The sequence below is a fragment of the Mixophyes fleayi genome, chromosome 5 (assembly GCF_038048845.1).
Source record: "Mixophyes fleayi isolate aMixFle1 chromosome 5, aMixFle1.hap1, whole genome shotgun sequence".
Classification (NCBI taxonomy): Eukaryota; Metazoa; Chordata; class Amphibia; order Anura; family Limnodynastidae; genus Mixophyes; species Mixophyes fleayi.
Genome location: NC_134406.1, coordinates 110180671 through 110199562, shown reverse-complemented (window position 1 = coordinate 110199562; position 18892 = coordinate 110180671). Strand labels below are relative to the sequence as shown.

The 18892-nt window shown below is 36.7% G+C and overlaps 1 protein-coding gene across 1 annotated transcript in view; it reads left to right on the top strand.

Moving 5' to 3' along the window:
* PKD1L1 (polycystin 1 like 1, transient receptor potential channel interacting) overlaps positions 1–18892 on the top strand; it is a 197653-nt gene that overhangs the window by 111574 nt on the left and 67187 nt on the right. Inside the window, exons 24-35 of the mRNA XM_075214369.1 lie at positions 2026–2183; positions 2975–3075; positions 5002–5194; positions 6579–6662; positions 7599–7806; positions 8236–8342; positions 8652–8868; positions 9809–9982; positions 11499–11618; positions 13028–13100; positions 15331–15434; positions 17474–17657. Coding sequence (XP_075070470.1) covers positions 2026–2183; positions 2975–3075; positions 5002–5194; positions 6579–6662; positions 7599–7806; positions 8236–8342; positions 8652–8868; positions 9809–9982; positions 11499–11618; positions 13028–13100; positions 15331–15434; positions 17474–17657 — 1723 coding nt within the window. The remainder of the gene's footprint in view (positions 1–2025; positions 2184–2974; positions 3076–5001; positions 5195–6578; positions 6663–7598; positions 7807–8235; positions 8343–8651; positions 8869–9808; positions 9983–11498; positions 11619–13027; positions 13101–15330; positions 15435–17473; positions 17658–18892) is intronic.

Here is an 18892-nt window from a genome sequence, read left to right as displayed (position 1 = left end):
AGGAGAAGCAAGCAGCAGTCAGGGATAAATGATAAACTGCACAGAGCACAGATTGAGGCAGGTATTTGAACCTGTGAGACAGGTGCAGTTCTAATCATGCAAGGAGATTAACTCCTACAGGCGTGGTGTAAAGTTCAGGAGCAGAACAGCAGCACGTCTGGTGGATTTAAGGTACTGCTGCCACATACGAAATATAGGCAGAGCCGTAACACACACACATATATATATATATATATATATATATATATAATGTACGTGTGTATATATATATATATATATATATATATATATATATACAAGTTAACCCGTGCATGATACTCATGCATTCTAGTCAAATCAAGCTACTTAAGGTCTTAAAAAGGTTCTTGTCATGCATTTGGGCCTAGACCAGGCCTCCTCAGGGGAAGAGCGTTACTTCCCGACGCAAGCGCCCTTTTTAATGTGTGTTCATGAGGTGAAATTACCTCACGAAAATGAGTTTGAGCCCTCAACTCGTATATTTAGCCTTTACTACCCCTCCCACAGGGGAAGGGGGGGATGATGGAAGTTAACTGACTTGACTATTCTAATTTTTTTGTCAAATAATGTTAGTATACCAAATTTCAGGTCAATTGGATGAGCCCTTTCTGAGAAAATATTTTTTCCACACACACACTAACACACGCCGCTACACATGTGTGTTCATGAGGTAAAATTACCTCACGAAAATGAGTTTGAGCCCTCAACTAGTAAATTTAGCCTTTACTACCCCTCCCACGGGGGGAAGGGGGGATGATGGAAGTAAACTGACTTCACTATTCTATTTTTTTTGTCAAATAATGTCAGTATACCAAATTTTAGGTCAATTGGATGAGTCCTTTCTGAGAAAATAGTTTTTTCCACATACACTAACACACGCCGCTACACATGTGTGTTCATGAGGTGAAATTACCTCACGAAAATGAGTTTGAGCCCTCAACTCGTAAATTTAGCCTTTACTACCCCTCCCACAGGGGAAGGGGGGGATGATGGAAGTTAACTGACTTGACTATTCTAATTTTTTTGTCAAATAATGTCAGTATACCAAATTTCAGGTCAATTGGATGAGCCCTTTCTGAGAAAATATTTTTTCCACACACACACTAACACACGCCGCTACACATGTGTGTTCATGAGGTAAAATTACCTCACGAAAATGAGTTTGAGCCCTCAACTCGTAAATTTAGCCTTTACTACCCCTCCCACGGGGGGAAGGGGGGATGATGGAAGTTAACTGACTTCACTATTCTAATTTTTTTGTCAAATAAGGTTAGTATACCAAATTTAAGGTCAATTGGATGAGCCCTTTCTGAGAAAATAATTTTTTCCACACACACACACACACACTAACACACGTCGCTAGGCTTTTACTTTTATAATATTAGATAATGCTAAGAATTTAGTAGGTCAGTGTATAACTCCGCCCAGCAGGTGGCGCTGCAGCTTGTTTGGTTTTTTTTTACACACAGACTAACACACGCCGCTAGGCTTATATATTAGACAAATTAACCCGTGCATGATACTCATGCATTCTAGTCAAATCAAGCTACTTAAGGTGTTAAAAAGGTTCTTGTCATGCATTTGGGCCATAGCCCAGGCCTCAACCACCAACCACTCCCCACTGTCACCCCCGGCAACCACCAACCACTCCCAACTGTCACTTCTCCTTCAAGAAATATATATATATTTTTTTTAAATCTTTATAAACACTTTTAACAATTAACAAATTAAATTAACAAATTAAAAACATCTTAGTATATCAAATTTCAGCCCTTTCTGAATTTTTTTTTCCACACACACACTAAGAATTTAGTAGGTCAGTGTATAACTCCGCCCAGCAGGTGGCACTGCAGCTTGGTTTTATTTTTTCCACACACACACTGACAGACTAACACACGCCACTAAGCATTTATATTATAGATATATATGTATATATATTTCTACAGCATAGTATAGATACAAATTACAAGTTATGACTTATGTGTGTTTTAAATATTTTCTTTCCAGGATAAAACTTTGAATAAAACTAAGTTTGTGCTATTTCGGGACAAGATAAATTTCCATCAGTTCAATACAACTGCTAACAACAAACAGTCAGCACTACAGATAACAGTTAGGTTTTTTAAGCCCAATTCCAGAACTTTCCCTGTTTTACTTTTGATAAGGTATGTGAAGCATTTCTTGTACTATTCTAATTTGTCTGCTGGATAAAGACCATCAGTTTTTTCCCTCTGTCCCTTCCTACTCCAACATCTGTTTATTTTTTTGGGATTCTGTGGCGCCAAATAAATGGAATAAGATGATGATTATGATACTGCGGCAGTGTGAGTTAGGAAAATATAATTTACACAATATAATTCTATCATTTTAATCTTCATTGTTTCTCTATGAAATTTGTACTATTTTGCAATTTGATAGATAATAGCAATGTTTTTAAAAATACAATAATTTAATATTCATTAGTTTGAAATTAAAGAAAAATGCAAAAGTCAAACAAACTGCCACACATTTTAAATTAATTCTCCATGCAATATATTAAAATCTTAGAAGTGGTTTCTGCCCATATCTGCATGGTTCTATTACTCTTACAGTGTAATTAGTCTTACAATTAAAAATGTCAGCTATTTTGCTAGAACACATACATTATTCAAAGTATTTCATGTTATTCTTCATTATTTATTCATGGAATAATATGCTTCATATAAGTTGTGTTAGCATATATATTTCATGTGTCATTTTAATGTTATAAATAATGGAAGCTGCTTATTTACCTACCAAAAACGATGCCTAATATATTATGCATATTATGCTAAACAAATCTTCCTCAGTCTTACCATTAAGCTGTGGTGGCGGTATTTTTTTCTCGGGATCCTAGCTAAAAGAAAGAACAAATATTTATAAACATTAGAAATGTATGGATTTAAGATGTCTGTCTTATATGTATAATTTTTAACAGGCACTCCAAGAAGCCTTCTCCATCAAGTTTTAACATGAAGCAAATCCATTCATGGGATGAAGATTCGGCTCAGATATTTATTCCTGCAGATTCCATTAGAGGTTTGTTATTTCTATTTTTGTACTTAATTTGCCACTATGAGGTAGGCAGGAAACTCATCATTACTATAACTTCATTAATTGAAAATCTGATCTAATCTACTCTGTACTTGCTTCAACCCATTTCTACAGCCAAATCAGTTTATTTGTTCTAGATAAGACATTGTTAAACATAGAGTGACCTTAGTTACATTGATTGTGTGGCTAACCTGTATTTGTAGCACCATTCTATTACAACCATTGTTTGAACTTACAATTAATAGCCGCATATGCTATCCTCTCCTTCCATCATTCTTACGCTTTGGAACAGATACAAACCGTAACTTAGCAGAATTGAATAATGCTCAATGTTTTTCTTTGAATCAGTAAATTGTTAAATGACTAGGTGCAATGATTATGTAGTGTATGATATATTTGAATAGCAAATATTTAGGTTATCTGCTCTCCTGCATAGCAGTTGGGATGTAGATGTGTTTTACCATCTCTTACAGCCAGTTGTATATTGCAGTGACTTGTACATTGAGAATTAGGGAATCAGCAGATTATGTACAGTTTGGAAAAATATCAGCCATTTCTTTTTTTTACTGCCAGTGTTCCTCCTCTTCCCACAGTGCACTATGCTCTAACTGTAACAGGATCTAAAACAAGAAATAGTGGATTAAGTTTAAAACATTCAGTATCACGCAAACACAAAGGGCCTGATTCATATTCGGACGCAGCCAGCACCCAACTTGCTTTATAAAAACAGGCATGGAACTTGACCATAGTTCCGACTGTATTTAAATCTAATTGGATCTCATGCTACAATTCAATTTGAATCTGGGTGTAAGTACAGAGTGCCTAAATGTTACTTACCGAAAGACAGAACAGATTGCAGGATGCGCACATGCATATGTTCAAAATAAACTCCGATCATAACTCATGCAATAAAAAAATATATAAAATAAATTAACATCTGATAATATAGTCAATAATAAAAAGTGTTTTTTTAAGCCAAAATATTTTTTTTACATTGAATACATAGATCAAGATGTTCTTAATGTATTCTGTACATACAATGTGTTTTTATATTCACATTTACTTGCATACAAATGTTCCTTGCTACTTAGTGGCACATTTGCATGTAGCTTTTAATACAAAGACGATGTCGTGACAGTCATCATTAGTCGGCACACACATCTGTAGCTGGTGCAAATGGTACAGCTAAAAAAATGGACTTTAGAGAAACCCAGGACATAAATCGGCTGCATTTGCATCGGAAAGCCCTAGACACGCCCTTACTGTACATTGCCTGCCCTTCAAGTTGTTGTAGGCATTTGTAAATGTCATTTGCATCAGTTGGCGCAAGGTCCATTTCTGAGTATGTACAAAGCTTTTTCACGCAAGATATGGCACGAAGGGACTTATGTCCAAACATGAATCAGGCCCAAAATGTCCTTCTTGTGAATACATAGGCAAATAAAATGTCCCAAACTTACTAATTAGCATCCTTTTACTTCTTTATTTTCAGTCACATTTTATTAAAAATAAATAAATAAATAAACTGGCAAGTATTTTAAAAGTAAAGTTTTTTTGCATTTGTAAGGGATAATGTATCCTCTGATGATGTGAATGAGTTCTCTGTACAGCGCTGCGGAATTAGTGGCGCTATATATAAATAAATGATGATGATGATGATCAGCGGGGTCGATTAAGAATATATACAAAAACCTTTTATCACTAATAGACAGTACTAAATAAATTGAAACTAATCAATGAAATAAACCAGATAATAGTTAAATAAACTTAGATCTAGGGTCCAAGCAGATAGAGATATTATTGAGGACTGACTCAAATGGCTAGTCACATAGGCTAGGGATCAATACAGTGGGTAGATTTACTAAAACCTCTAAAAAAGAAGTGATGTATCTATTTGTCCACAAAACATAGATACAGGATCCAGTTACCTGGCCTTGATGGATGCAGACTACAAAAGACACCCCAAAAATAAATATATATCCAAAATAGCAAATTATACAGTTGATGTGCAGTGGACACAATGTTTATATTGGAATAACAGACAATGGAATTTAGAAGACTGTTCTCCTCAGAAAGGAACCACAGAAGCAATGCTCACTTGCAGGTAAAGTTGTTTACAAAAAAACAATTCAGTCAATGGGCCTGAGTCATTAAGGAAAGTAAGGCAAAAAAAGGAGTAAATGTTCTCCGGGACAAACCATGTTACAATGCAAGGGGTGCAAATTAGTTTATTATTTTGCACATAAGTTAAATACTGGCTGTTTTTTCATGCAGCCCACAAATACTTGATAGCTTTATTTTTATATTGAAATTTAAAGTTGATCTAGGACATGCCTTATCTCAACCATAAATCTGTCCCCACATTTTAAATTGACCTCCCCTTCCAATGCAATATGATTTTGCCCAGGTGCAAAGTTACTCCATTCCTATGTTTTGCTCTCCTTAATGACTTAGGCCCAATATATTTATCTTGTGTGTATGGACAACATTATGTACTAAATAAAGCAAAAGCATGTTACTTATATTCTTACAGCATCAATATATAACACCTGCAATACTCCCTGTGGAAAAAGATAGGGATTGTCACAGCTCCAGGTCCTTAATACTTGAACATTGTTGCAAAATTGTTTATTCATGAATAGCTATGCATTCATATCAAAGCTGCATTTCAATTCAGGATGAAAAAAAATCCCCATTCTGTGAGCGCCTCTCACTGGAGCTCTGTGGACTGCTCCATGCAGTGATTTTTCTTGGGTCTCTGTCATTCATCTTACAGCGCTGGCTGAAAGCTGTGTAGGTGGGTGCAATCATGCGGACCACTAAGAAGCTACAATCATACAGACTGCAGCTTCTTATAGGTCCCACTCACACTGCCTCCACAGATATATTAAGGGCATGAACCTAGTAGATATGTAGATATCTGCCACTGAAACAGAGGGTTGGGAACCGTGGGGAAAGACTTTTTGTGTTTCAACATGCTTCACTAAGGAAGCACTGAGCCAGTGAAAACTGACAAGTGAGTGGGAATGTTACTTTAAGTACATCAGCCTGACTTTCTCTTCAGACCAATAGGTAAAAAAGCCCAATTTGAGCTCTGTGCAATCCAATTTATACCTTCATAAGCAAATGGTTTATAGTTCATTTAATGTGACAACGTGGTACTTCATGTACACTACATACAATGCCTAATTCTTCATTGTATATGCAGACATATGTAGATGAGGTTACTGGTATTTAGAATCCCATATAAAAAATAAGTTAATATTACTTTGGCTATTTCAGTAAAACTAAAAGTACCACTAAAAGAAAGCAAAGCCCTTTCATTTTGCCTTTGCCTATTCATAGAACTTTGCTAACAGGATTTATATTTGGTATGTTGCGCAAGGATGTGCATAATGTGTTTCTGCATGATGCCTGTATGAAAATAGTGTGTAATAATACTAGTTAAAAAAGTTGCAATGATAATTAAAATAATGTTTCTGTTTTAGCTGTACACGTCTAGGTCTGTACACCACTGCGAGTAGACAAGTGTCTTCTTACTTTAACATGGAAGATGTCTCACAATTTTTAAGGTAAAGGTACTTTTTTTTCTTCCTAAAAATAGCTTGTTGTACAACATCCTATGATAATCGTATTTGACTTTGAGTATGAAAAACCTATACACTATATAAATACCCAAATAAACAGTTCTATTACAAGTAAAATGTAATAAATACAACAAATGTTTTTATACAATTTTTACCAAAAGGGGCAAAGCTTACTGGTGAGAGCATAGTGTGACATTTAGGAAAGGATAATCACTATACAGGCACTTGTCCTGTACCATATCAAGTGCAAGATGCTATCTGTGGGATATTTATAAAACTCATTGCTGTCAGTGGCATAGCCTGAGAGAGCTGGGACCTCAACATCTCCGTATTATATTGTTTTTACTTGATTTTAATTCTTCTAATGCCCTGAGTAACCTGAGGTTCCAATTCTTGGTTAGATACATTTGTTTATAAATCTTACTATGTGGTCCAGCTCACTCTGTATGCAGAAATACCTCCTGCAATGTATATACCTTTACATGGGTAATAACAAAGTTTAAAATAATAAATGATCTACCACCATAGACAGCATGTAAGACTAATTTATATTATCCTCACTGTCCACATTTCCCATGGTGTTTGAACACTGTATTACTCCATACATCATCATCGCCCTTTACGTCTATCTTGTATAATTTATATACAAATTTTATAGAAATAATTTGATAATAAACATCCAGTATACTAACTCCAGCCTACAATACTCACCCTCTACATCCTTCCCTGCCAAGCCTTTGACTTTCCCTCCTAATCTGCCCTACACCCTGCTGCCGCTCATGCTGTCCACTCAAGCTTACAGAGCCAGATTTACATTTAGTTTCCCTTGTTACAACCTGTAGATGCAAAACAGCTAAAACAAAATCTGACAACAAAACTAAAACAACTAAACATGTATGTATTGCATTTTAATTTTTTCAGCACCACTAAAAACCCAATTCCATGTGTCATTGTTGCACTTTGCATTTTCCACTATATTTTATTGGTGATTTTTGGTAAAATGAAAGACAAACATGAAGACCAAAAGGACGGCTTGGTGTTCCTTCAGGATAATTCTCCAAATGACCAGCAGAAATATGCTATTATGGTTGATGTAGGCTTCCGATCCAGACCAAAGTCAACAGCTAAGGTACTATAAAATGACCTATAAATAAAGCTTCTCAAATTTGATCAGCATTTTGGTTTATCACCTTAAATATCATTATGTTTGGTCGAATTGCAGTGCAATGCCTAAAGATGGCAAAATAGCATTTATGAACATAAACATAGGGGTATTTCTGAGGTCGTACTAGTTTTAAATGGAAAAGTGGAGTCTTAGTGAAGTGTATTTTTCTTATTCTTGTACCATCTTTCCTTTATTTGCACTACATAAAATATTTCTCTTAACATAATAGGAAAAGAAAACACTATATGGTAATCTGAATTCACTAGGAGATAATACATATTTATTTATTTCACAGACATGCAGTAACTGCACCGCAATATATTAAATAAAAATGCAAAAAAATTAAGAAAAACATGTAGTTCTACAATAAATTCCTTAAATATTCTTTCACAGGTTCACATTGTTTTACATGGTGAAGACGGTGTATCTGAGACTCGTGAGCTATATTGTCCAGACAAGCCTCTGTTTGAAAGAAATTCACGTCACACATTTATTATGAGGTAATTCAAAATCATACAGATTTATAGAAGACTAGTTGAAATCCAATGGATTATATATGTTTATGTAGTTGGTTGTCTATAATAAGTAGTTTGAAATATTTTCATTATTTTGTAAACTGTTGGTAAATGCTGAGCTTGTAATCATAGGGAAAGACTGTACTATTAGTTCAACTATTCCAAAGTTAAACTAGTAATACAATTATGGCGTTTCAAACAAAGCTTATCATTTTTGTGTATCATTTATGACTCAATGTCCCATATTTTATTTATGTTTTTATATATATATCCACATATTACTTATTTTTCCAGTGTACCTGACAGTCTTGGGCCATTATGGAAGATTCATGTTTGGCATAACAACAGTGGTCATTCTCCAAGCTTGTATCTTAGTCATGTGATTATCAAAGACCTTCAGAGTGGAACCAGTTGGTTTTTCTATGCTGAGTGCTGGCTGGCAGTTGATGAGGGAGACGGAAAAGTTGAGCGTGAAGTCACATCTGTAGGACATGGATTAGGATTCAGAAGGGTAAATTAATATGTATTTATTTCGGAAACAACGCATTTCTATCCTTCTTTACACCACAATATCCAAGGACAGCTAGCATAGTGGGCAGGGAAGAGCAGGGGAGGGCTGGCCAATTTTAGCCCGTGGGGAGGGGGGGGGGGGGGACTCGACTCAGCAGCCTATTAGGAACATTTGAAAGGAAGAAAATGCAGGTGGCTCATTGTCCCAGCCCAAGGTAGTCCACTATGGGACAGGCCCTTTATTCTGTTCTGTACATGTTTGTATAGCTAGTTATTTAGTCTCATTACCCTGTATCAGAAATTACAGAATAACATTTTCCCTTAAGGCTTCAGGAAAAAATTGGCATAAACATTAATATTTATCATATTTTGCATGCAGATTCTGGCACATCAGTACCTCTGCATTTCTTCCCAGAACAATGTATTGTTGCTGCTACCATTCAGTAGAAGTGCTTGCTCACCAGCTCTGAAGTGGCTGGTCTTCACTTGCAACAACTTGTGCCAGTATGATTAGGGAGGTATATATAGGGAAAAACTAAAAGTAATTAAACTAAAATGTGACTATGGGCCTGCATCATTAAGGAGAGTTAATCATAAAAAAGGAGTAACTTTGCACCTGGGCAAAAGCATGTTGCATTGGAGGGGGAGGTAAATTTAACATGTGGGGACAGATTTATATTTGGGGTAGTGCATGTCCTAGATCAACTTTGAATTTCAGTGTAAAAATAAAGCTATCAAGTATTTGTGTGCTACATGAAAAAACAGCCAGTATTTAACTTATGTGCAAAATAATAAACTAATTTGCATCCCTTGCATTGTAACATGGTTTATCCTGGAGAAACTTACTCCTTATTTTTGCTTTGATCTCTTTAATGACTCAGGCCCTATATGTTTAAAATGATTAGTTATATAAATAATGTCTTTCTCTATTTTTGGACCAGCTCTTCTACTGCAAATTCACAGAATATTTGGAAGATTTCCACTTCTGGGGCTCAGTCTTCAGCCGGCCTTCTTATAGTTGGTTTACTCATACACAACGGATCACTGCATGTTTTGTCTTATTTGTGGGTTACATGTGTTTCAACATTGTCCTTATTCACTGGAAAGATGAACAGGTATGTAAAACCCTGTCACTGTGTAAGGTCTTGGGTTGTGAACATAAGTGACCAGAATGCTCCTACTCATACAGGTTTTACAGCAAGGTAATGTAGCATGATATTGCAGTGCAACATAAATAATAAGTTTGACACAAGACCATCTCTATATTTCAAAACTGAATCTCTTTATTTACATGACAAAACCTGAGAAGAAATGAGTCAACTCTTGGTTAATCCCATACTATATATGGTAACAGCTGTATGGCAATATATAACACCCTGTAGCTATCAAAATAAAAATATGAGGTATGGGTTCATATTTTGATCAAAACATTTAAGTCTACATCCCAACGTAAAGGATACCTCATTTTATGCAAGTTCTATACTGACCTATATGCATCAAACACCATTAAAATGTGGTTAAAATCAGATGCACTCACTTCCCAGGTATAGGGACTTACATCTAGCAAGGGCTGGCTTGTGGGCCATACCGAAATCAGACTAAAATACTCTTGACGCTGGAATGCAGGCTTAAATGTTTATTTTTCCAGATACACACAGATATGCAGTGTTAAGGATAAGCGATAATTTTGTTTTGTATACTACTCAGGATAAAGAGGGCAGCACGGTGGCTTAGTGGTTAGCTCTTCTGCCTCACAGCACTGGGGTCATGAGTTCAATTTCCAACCATGGCCTTATCTGTGTGGAGTTTGTATGTTCTCCCCGTGTGTGCGTGGGTTTCCTCCGGGTGCTCCGGTTTCCTCCCACACTCCAAAAAACATACAAGTAGGTTAATTAGCTGCTATCAAATTGACCCTAGTCTTTCTGTCTGTCTGTCTGTCTGTCTGTGTGCATGTTAGAGAATTTAGATTGTAAGCTCCAATGGGGCAGGGACTGATGCGAGTGAGTTCTCTGTAAAGCGCTGCGGAATTAGTGACGCTATGTAAATAGCTGCTGCTGATGATGTATACATATATGGGAATTTTTATTGCCATGCCGCTGGTACCATATATAGTATGGGATTAACTGAGCACAGGATTATTTCTTCTCTGGTTTTGACTGAAAACATTGTTTTACGTTATTTTAGCAGCTGTCTATCAAGTCTATTTAAGGCTCTTTTGGGTGTGGCCCACAAACCAGCCCTTGCTAGATGTAAGCCCCTATACCTGGGAGGTGAATGCATCTGATTTTAACTGCACACAGTGCATCAACCAGTTTGTGAAGTTTTGTATGCTCATAAGTAATATTCATAAATATTTTATTTAACTATGATTAGGTGGTCAGAAATAAGTAGCTTCCTAATGTATTGTGCATATTTTGCCACAGCTTTTGGCTGTTTTGGCATGATTACAAATTCTTTATCTGGTTACAATTAACATAATTAAATATGTTTCTGTTTATCAATTGCAGTTATATAGTTTAGATTTTTATGAATCACTGAAATATTTTGCCTAATGTCTTTTGATGTTTTTCTGTCACTTTTGTAGCTTTTGGTCAAATATTATTATTTTTTTGTTTTCTATTCATTTTGAAGTATACTGCTGAGATTGGCCTTATTGACATCTCTACAATTTCCATGATATCTGGACTGCAAGTTACTCTGGCTGTGTATCCAATTGTTGTGTTATTATCCCTTCTCTTTAGGTTTAGTGAGGTAAGCTGAAAGTTTTTAATAACAAAATTGATCCTAAATAAACATTTGTATATTTATGAATTGTGTATCCAATTGCTGTGTTATTTTCGCTTCTCTTTTGATCTAGTGAGGTAAGCTGAAAGTTTTTATAATTATAACAGGTTTGATCATAAATAAACATTTAATTATTATTATTATTATCATTATTATTATTATTATCATTTATTTGTTGGGCGCCACAAGGTTTCCGCAGTGCCTTACATAGTACAAAACAGTAGACCATACAGGGTGAAACATTACAGAACAATAAACACAGAGTACCAATGCTTTAGAAACTCTGGGCAGACATATGGAGTAAATACGGAGCAGAAGATTCGGTATGGAGACAGGAGGGGCGAGGGGCCCTGCTCATGCGAGCTTACATCCTAAGGGAAGGTGGACAAAAAGGCACGAAAGGGAGGGAGTGATACGAGGGAGAAAAAGGGGCAGGGGAGAGCCGGGAGAACTGCAGAGTAGATGAGGGGTTAAGTGGATGGTTGGAAGGCTTTCAGGAACAGGTGAGTTTTGAGTGCCCGTTTGAAGGAGCATAGATTGGGTGCGAGACGGATGGAGCGAGGGAGGTCATTCCAGTGCAGGGGGCAGCTCGGGAGAAGTCTTGGATTCTGGAGTGGGAAGAGGTAATTAGAGTGGAGGAGAGGCGACGGTCGTTTGCCGAGCACAGGGAGTGGGCAGGAGTGTGGATGGTGAGGAGGTTAGAGATGTAGGGGGCAGTAGACTGGGAGAGAGCTTTGTAAGTGGTAGTAAGGAGTTTAAAGAGGATTCTGTAGGGGAAAGGCAGCCAGTGTAAGGCATGGTAGAGAGGGGAGGCAGAGGAGGAGCGGCGTGAGAGAAAGATGAGTCTAGCAGCCGCATTGAGTACAGATCGGAGGGGGGCAAAATGGGAGAGGGGGAGGCCAGTGAGGAGAAGGTTGCAGTAGTCAAGGCGGGAGATGATGAGTGCGTGGATGATAGTTTTGGTGGCGTCTTGTAAGAGGAAGGGTCGGATGCGGGCAATGTTGCGCAGTTGGAAGCGACAGGCTTGCACAAGGGATTGGATGTGGGGGGTAAAAGAGAGAGAGGAGTCAAGGGTGACACCTAGGCAACGGAGTTGGGTGACAGAGGAGATGGTAGTGTTATTAACAACGATAGAGAGGTTGTGGTGGGAGGGGAGTCTGGAGGGAGGAAAGACAATGAGTTCAGTCTTAGAGATGTTAATTTTGAGAAAGCGTGAGGACATCCAGGAGGAGATGGCAGAGAGGCAGTCAGATACGTGAGATTTAATAAGTAATCTTGTTACAAATAAACAATCAAAACATCTTGAAATATAATTGATGCAAAAAAATGAATCAGACATATAAATTCCTTCATATTTTGTTTTTAACTCATTGTAGAAAACTTTGATTAAGGATTCTGGAGAAGACAGATTTACAGTTGTAAAAGACCCTCAAATGAACTCTATTGAAGGTGAGAAAAGGTGTCAACAAATTCTATATATGTATATAGATAGAAAGGTCCACATAAATGGCAAAATAAGAAAGCGTATGAGCTGACTGACATACACTAATCTTAAATAACAAAAATAAAATTAATAAATATTTAGCCTTATGGACGCATCACTCATCCTAAATATAGAAATCTGGGCTCATTTTCTGCGCAAACTGTAACTTTGTTAACTATGTTAAAATCTACATATATAACAAAGCAATAAGCCAACTTATCTGCCCTAGTTAAATTAAACAACCATGTGTTAACATAGAGTCCCTCTAATAATCATGATGCAAATAAAAAGATAACTCTGTATGTAGCACCACATAATATACAAATAGCAACTAATTCAATACATTGGTCAGAAGCTGCCAGCTTTAGCATTCCATTTTAAAGATTCACTGCATATGGACCTTTTGGTATAAGTACTGGTATAATCAGCGCCCTCCACAATTGTATGTAGAGACTGAGCTTCACAGCGTGGACTGAATCATTAGAATGGATTGTGCAGTGGGCAATGTATTTGCAATGTATTTGTATATTAGGCAGTATTAAATATACAAGTATCTTTTAATTTGCAACAAATAATTATTAGAGAGGCTCTATGTTAAGTCAGAATTTTATGCCATCTCAACTGTATTTCCTCTTAACTCCCTCTACCACTGCATGCTGCCTGTATCTCACCTCTTCACATGCTCTCTCTTCACTGACACGTTCCCATCCTACTTTAAACACGCGCTGATCTAAACAATCCTAAAGAAACAATCTCTTGAGCCTCTTTCTCCAGTTATTGTCCTATTTATTTCCTACCAGTTACATGCAAGTTACTTGAGAGGTTTGTGTGCAACCACCTATCTTGGTTTCTCTCCTCTCACTCCCTTCTCAACTCCCTGCAGTCATGCTTCTACCCCAAAACATTCCACTGAGACTGCCCTCACAAAAGTGATCAACAATCGACTTACAATAAATTCTAAGGGTTACTTCTTTACAGTCATCCTCCTGGAGCTCTCTGCCATTTTCAACCACAGGAGTGAGGCTGAAGAGTGGGTGTTGGAGAGAGCAGCTTCAATGTCAACCCAGACTCTAAGGTCGGGGGGCGAATGAAGAAGGACACACTGGGTGAAATGAGTAGCTTGGTAGTATTTAGTGGGGAACTCCAGGGCCTCCGTCCTGTGAGGGTTTATGAAGGAGGTTCATGCGAATCCTCGGTTTTCTCGCCGACCAGATAAAATTAATGGTGAACTGTTGTAGAAGTTTAAATGAGCTTGTGGGGACTCTAAGGAGAATGGTTTGGAATAGATATAGGAGTCGTGGAAGGACATTCATTTTAAAGGCGTTTATACGACCCGTCCAGGAGATAGTGAGTTTGTCCCATTTAAGAAGGTAATCTTTGATAGCCGTAAAGAGAGAAGGGATATTAGCTGTGTATAACTGCTACTAAGTGCGATTCAGATAGACCCCAAGGTATTTTAGTTCAGCGGGTTGCCAACGAAAGTCGAAGCTGGCCTTAAGTGCTTGTGATTGTGTTGGAGGGATATTAAAGTCTACAATTTCAGATTTAGAGGGGTTGCAGCTCTCTGCCATTTTAAACCTTTATCTCCCACAACAATGTCTCTATCGATTAATAGAACATACAAAAATATTTCATACTTTCCTGAATACACAAAAAATGTTGAGGTTAGCATTCCTTTATAATGCTTGGATGCATGTTCAGTACAAGTACCCAGCCTTTCCATAAGTTCTGGATTTAGGTTAGTCTTAGTCAATTAATAATGATATGTCATAAATAAATTAGCCTTAGCATCCAAACTTGGCTAAGGTAGCACAAAGATAGTCGCATAAAGGACAAAATACACTTTTAGAGTTCTTCTTGATACATTCTAAATTGACATCAAAACCTTACGTTTAGTATTCCTCCTGAATTAGTAGTAGTGAAACAAAAACGTTAAATATGCAAAGTGTTCAGAATGATTCATTCTACCGGGTTGTATTATAGTTCAAACATTACACTAACCTTTCAGTTTCAGATGATTTGAATTGCATGCAAAATTATTCACTTGATGGATTATTTTAGAATTGTAGGGATGGCTACACAGCTGTATGAGAGTCTAGGATTGCATTTAAATGATTGTTTCCTGGACTTATTAAATCACATAACCTGTTCTGAGCCAGATATAAAATCCAGTTACCTTCTCTTTTTCAATTGAAGGTCATCACCGATCTGCATCAGCAGCAGACACCATATTTGAATCCAATTTGACCTGGCAGCACTTCCAGTATTGGGCCTACGATGCTTGGAAGAAGAAATATGAGGTACTAAATGTGTTTTTTTAGTCCTTAGCAGACACTTTCATATTTAAATATAAGCTTTAAGCTGTTACTTTACACGCCTGAAAAGTTCTGCAAAATAAAATATATAAAACCATTTTTTTTCTGTTTTGTTGTTGCATTCCATAGCCCGAGCATCATTTATACCTCAATCTTACTTGCTTCTAATTTGGCTTCACCCCCACCCCTCTCTATTAAATTGACATTTTATATATTAGCATTTGAAAATTCAACAGTTTTCTTTTTTTATGAATATGAACAATATCATATCATTGCTTGAAAGTTTGACATGTTTTTTAATTTCTGAAATTATGTGATTACTACACACCTTAAGTTGAATACATGATGCCAATTAGGTGAATTCACTATTCATTTACTTTCCTTTCTTCTTTTTCTTACAATGTGCAATATTTATTTACACATATGATACCAGGCTACTGGATGTCTCCATATTCCAGGGACATCCTCGTTTTAGTAGTTTTGTCTCAAGAATATGACTCCAGCAGTGTGCCCATAGCTTCAGCTAGGCAAATTTTGTCATTATAATTACTTATGGCATGGCCATAGCATCGCTGATCATTGAGGAGAACCAGAGGTGAAATGGTAAAATTTGTAAAAAAATAAAGGTTTGGGGTTGGAGCAAACTGAGGAAAGGAGGGCATTAAAGTGTGTTTATTGTAGTATTTGTGTGAGCAACTACACAGTACAGTTTCTCTATTTGTGCATGTAAAATATAAAGTAATTTTATAAATATGTTGTTATTCTGACAACTTAAAAGTCTTGCTATTCATTTTATGCTGATCACATAAGGTGGCAATATATTCATCACTGCCAAGAAGTGTGCTGGAGCACATACCCAAGTAGTGCAGGAAAAGGTGCATATTTTCCAAGCACCGTAGCTCTAAGCCACTTAACTTAAACGTAGCATGCTGTATTGTTACCATGATATGTACAGGAGTTAATGTAATTTCAGTCACCGTACATTAAATCATCCTTGTTTACTATAAAAAGATGGTACCAATATTATCCTTGTCTCTGCCCAAAACAATACCCAATTTAGCTAAGGCCACACCCATTTCTGGTAAGCCACTTCTTTTTGTGGGTGCTAATAATTGGGAATGTTCTGTTAAGATTCGGGCTGTTCGCAGGTATATTCCTTATCAAATACAAGTGCAGAATATTTTAACAAGTATAGTTATATTTAGTCAGAAGGTTTCTTAAGAGACAAGGCCTGCAGCTATATTGTTTATCAATTTTCATGTGTAGCTGCATACCACCCAACATTCCTTATTTAAAAATAAGCAAATGATCTGGCCAGACCAGTTGTTATATAATGCAGACATTGCCGTGCCAGACCACTAGAGGCATCAGTGAGATTATTCAGCTGCATTGTAAGGTTTTAGTCTTATTGAACAGAACAGAAAATGAATAAACTAGCATTGTGTTAATCCAATTCTGACTAAGGTACCAGCTGCATGGCAATAGGGATATAAACAAAAAACACTGTTGTCAGGGATTATGCTTACTATTGCAAATATGTGTGTATCTAGCAAAATGAAGGTATTAGTTCATATTTTGATCATAACTATTAAACTTGCAATCCACTTCAAGGGTCCTCATGTTTGCAAGAGAATGTGTTTGATTTGCAAGATGTGTTGTCTGCTAGCTCCCCCTAGTGTAGTCTTAATGTGAGATGTCAAACAGTATATGAGAGTGGTAGAAGCCAGTACAGTGTTTTTTGGCACAGAGAACCAATGCATCTTTAGTGGATAATGATGCTTTGAGGGTTTGTAAAGATTGTGAAATGAGCTACGATAATTCTGGCCAAAGAAATCTGTAACTTTTATAAAAAGTTGCTAGTTTGAATTTTTTTTCATAGGTTAATTTGCCTAAAATGTTGACCAGTTTGTTTACAAATTGTATTTCTACAGTCACACACTTTGCACAATTCAATATGAGTCCTGGCTTCTATGATGTCACTCAGTAATTTTAAATACCATTTGTTCCTCTGTTCTGGGTTGTAGAGGGATTCTTCTGCCTCAAGCATTCACTGTGGCAATGGCGGCAGACGGAACAAGAGTGGATGTCCATCGCTTTCTACTCAAAGCTCAAGTGGATTTCAAGATTGCAATTCTAATAGTGGTCACAAGACTGGGCAGAAAGAATTCAAGGCTTGCACAAATGGCACTTGCTCACAATACTCCTCAGGTATATTTTAACATTAGTAAGGCATGTGTTGTATAATAGCATTTTCCGGTGAGTTTCACCTAAATGTGTCATAAAGATCATATATATTTTAAAAATGTATGTCTCTGAACATGCATTTGCTTTACATGGTTTTTGCATTTATCATCATGTCATTGGGAAAGTTGCTAGCTGTTTTTTTCTTAATTGTCACATTTCACTACTGTTAGAAATGCAAATGAAAATATATATATAGGAGAATAAGGGCTTGAAGCAATCTCTATTCAATTAGTGTGCTTCTTCACTGTATGGTTATCTGCAATGTCAGTCTCAAATTATTTCATAGCTTTACTTTCTGGAATTATATAAACAACATGAAAACTTTAAATAGCCATTAAACCTAAAATATATTGCTGCAATGTGAACAGGCATGCTGTGACTTGGAGCTCCCACACCTTGACCAAATTAAAGAAATTTTACTTTCTCTATGTACTTGTTAAGTAGCTGTAAGCTATTGATATCTGTTAATAGTCATTTTAGGCTCTGGAGGGTTCATTCAAGGGGCATGTAGACAGTGTGGAAATGTAGTGTATATGACAAAAGTCTTCTGTTATGAAGGTTATTCAACTAAACTGGGTGAAATACCACCAGCAGGATTTATTACAAAGAGTAGTTTGAAGAGAGGGTAGTCATTTACAAGGTATTTTGCATTTAGGGGCCTATTTATCAAAGTGAGTTAGGCTCTATATCAAGCAAAAATGTAATTATTTGCCGGATCTAGGGATTCTCCCTATTTATCAGAGGCCCAGACTGGTAAGGACTATTGACAGCAGTTGCCTTCACCAGGGACCTCAAACAAAGCTTCTCCATGCAGAACGAGTAAAAGTACCGTCGATATTGTCCAAATGCTACCGCTACCTCATATGGCTATACCAGTGCTGGTCCCAATTTTTTTTCTTTTCTGTCTTTTTTTTTTTTTTTTAAAAATAAGTTTTGTAATTTTCTTTTAATGAATCTGAAACTGGAAGCCCAAGGCCTGGTGTCTTAGTGATATTTTTTTGATAAATTGGACAAGCAAAGAGTTTCTATCACAGTGATAGAAATTGTTCAATGTAGATGGGTCTTGATGGGTCTAGATGGGTCTTGATAAATAGACCCCTTAATTTCATATCTCTTTTAAATATCTTTAGCTCTTGTGATTGAAGTATAGTAACTCTTTAATTTACCACAAGGATTTGACAATACTTGTTTGAGCTAGT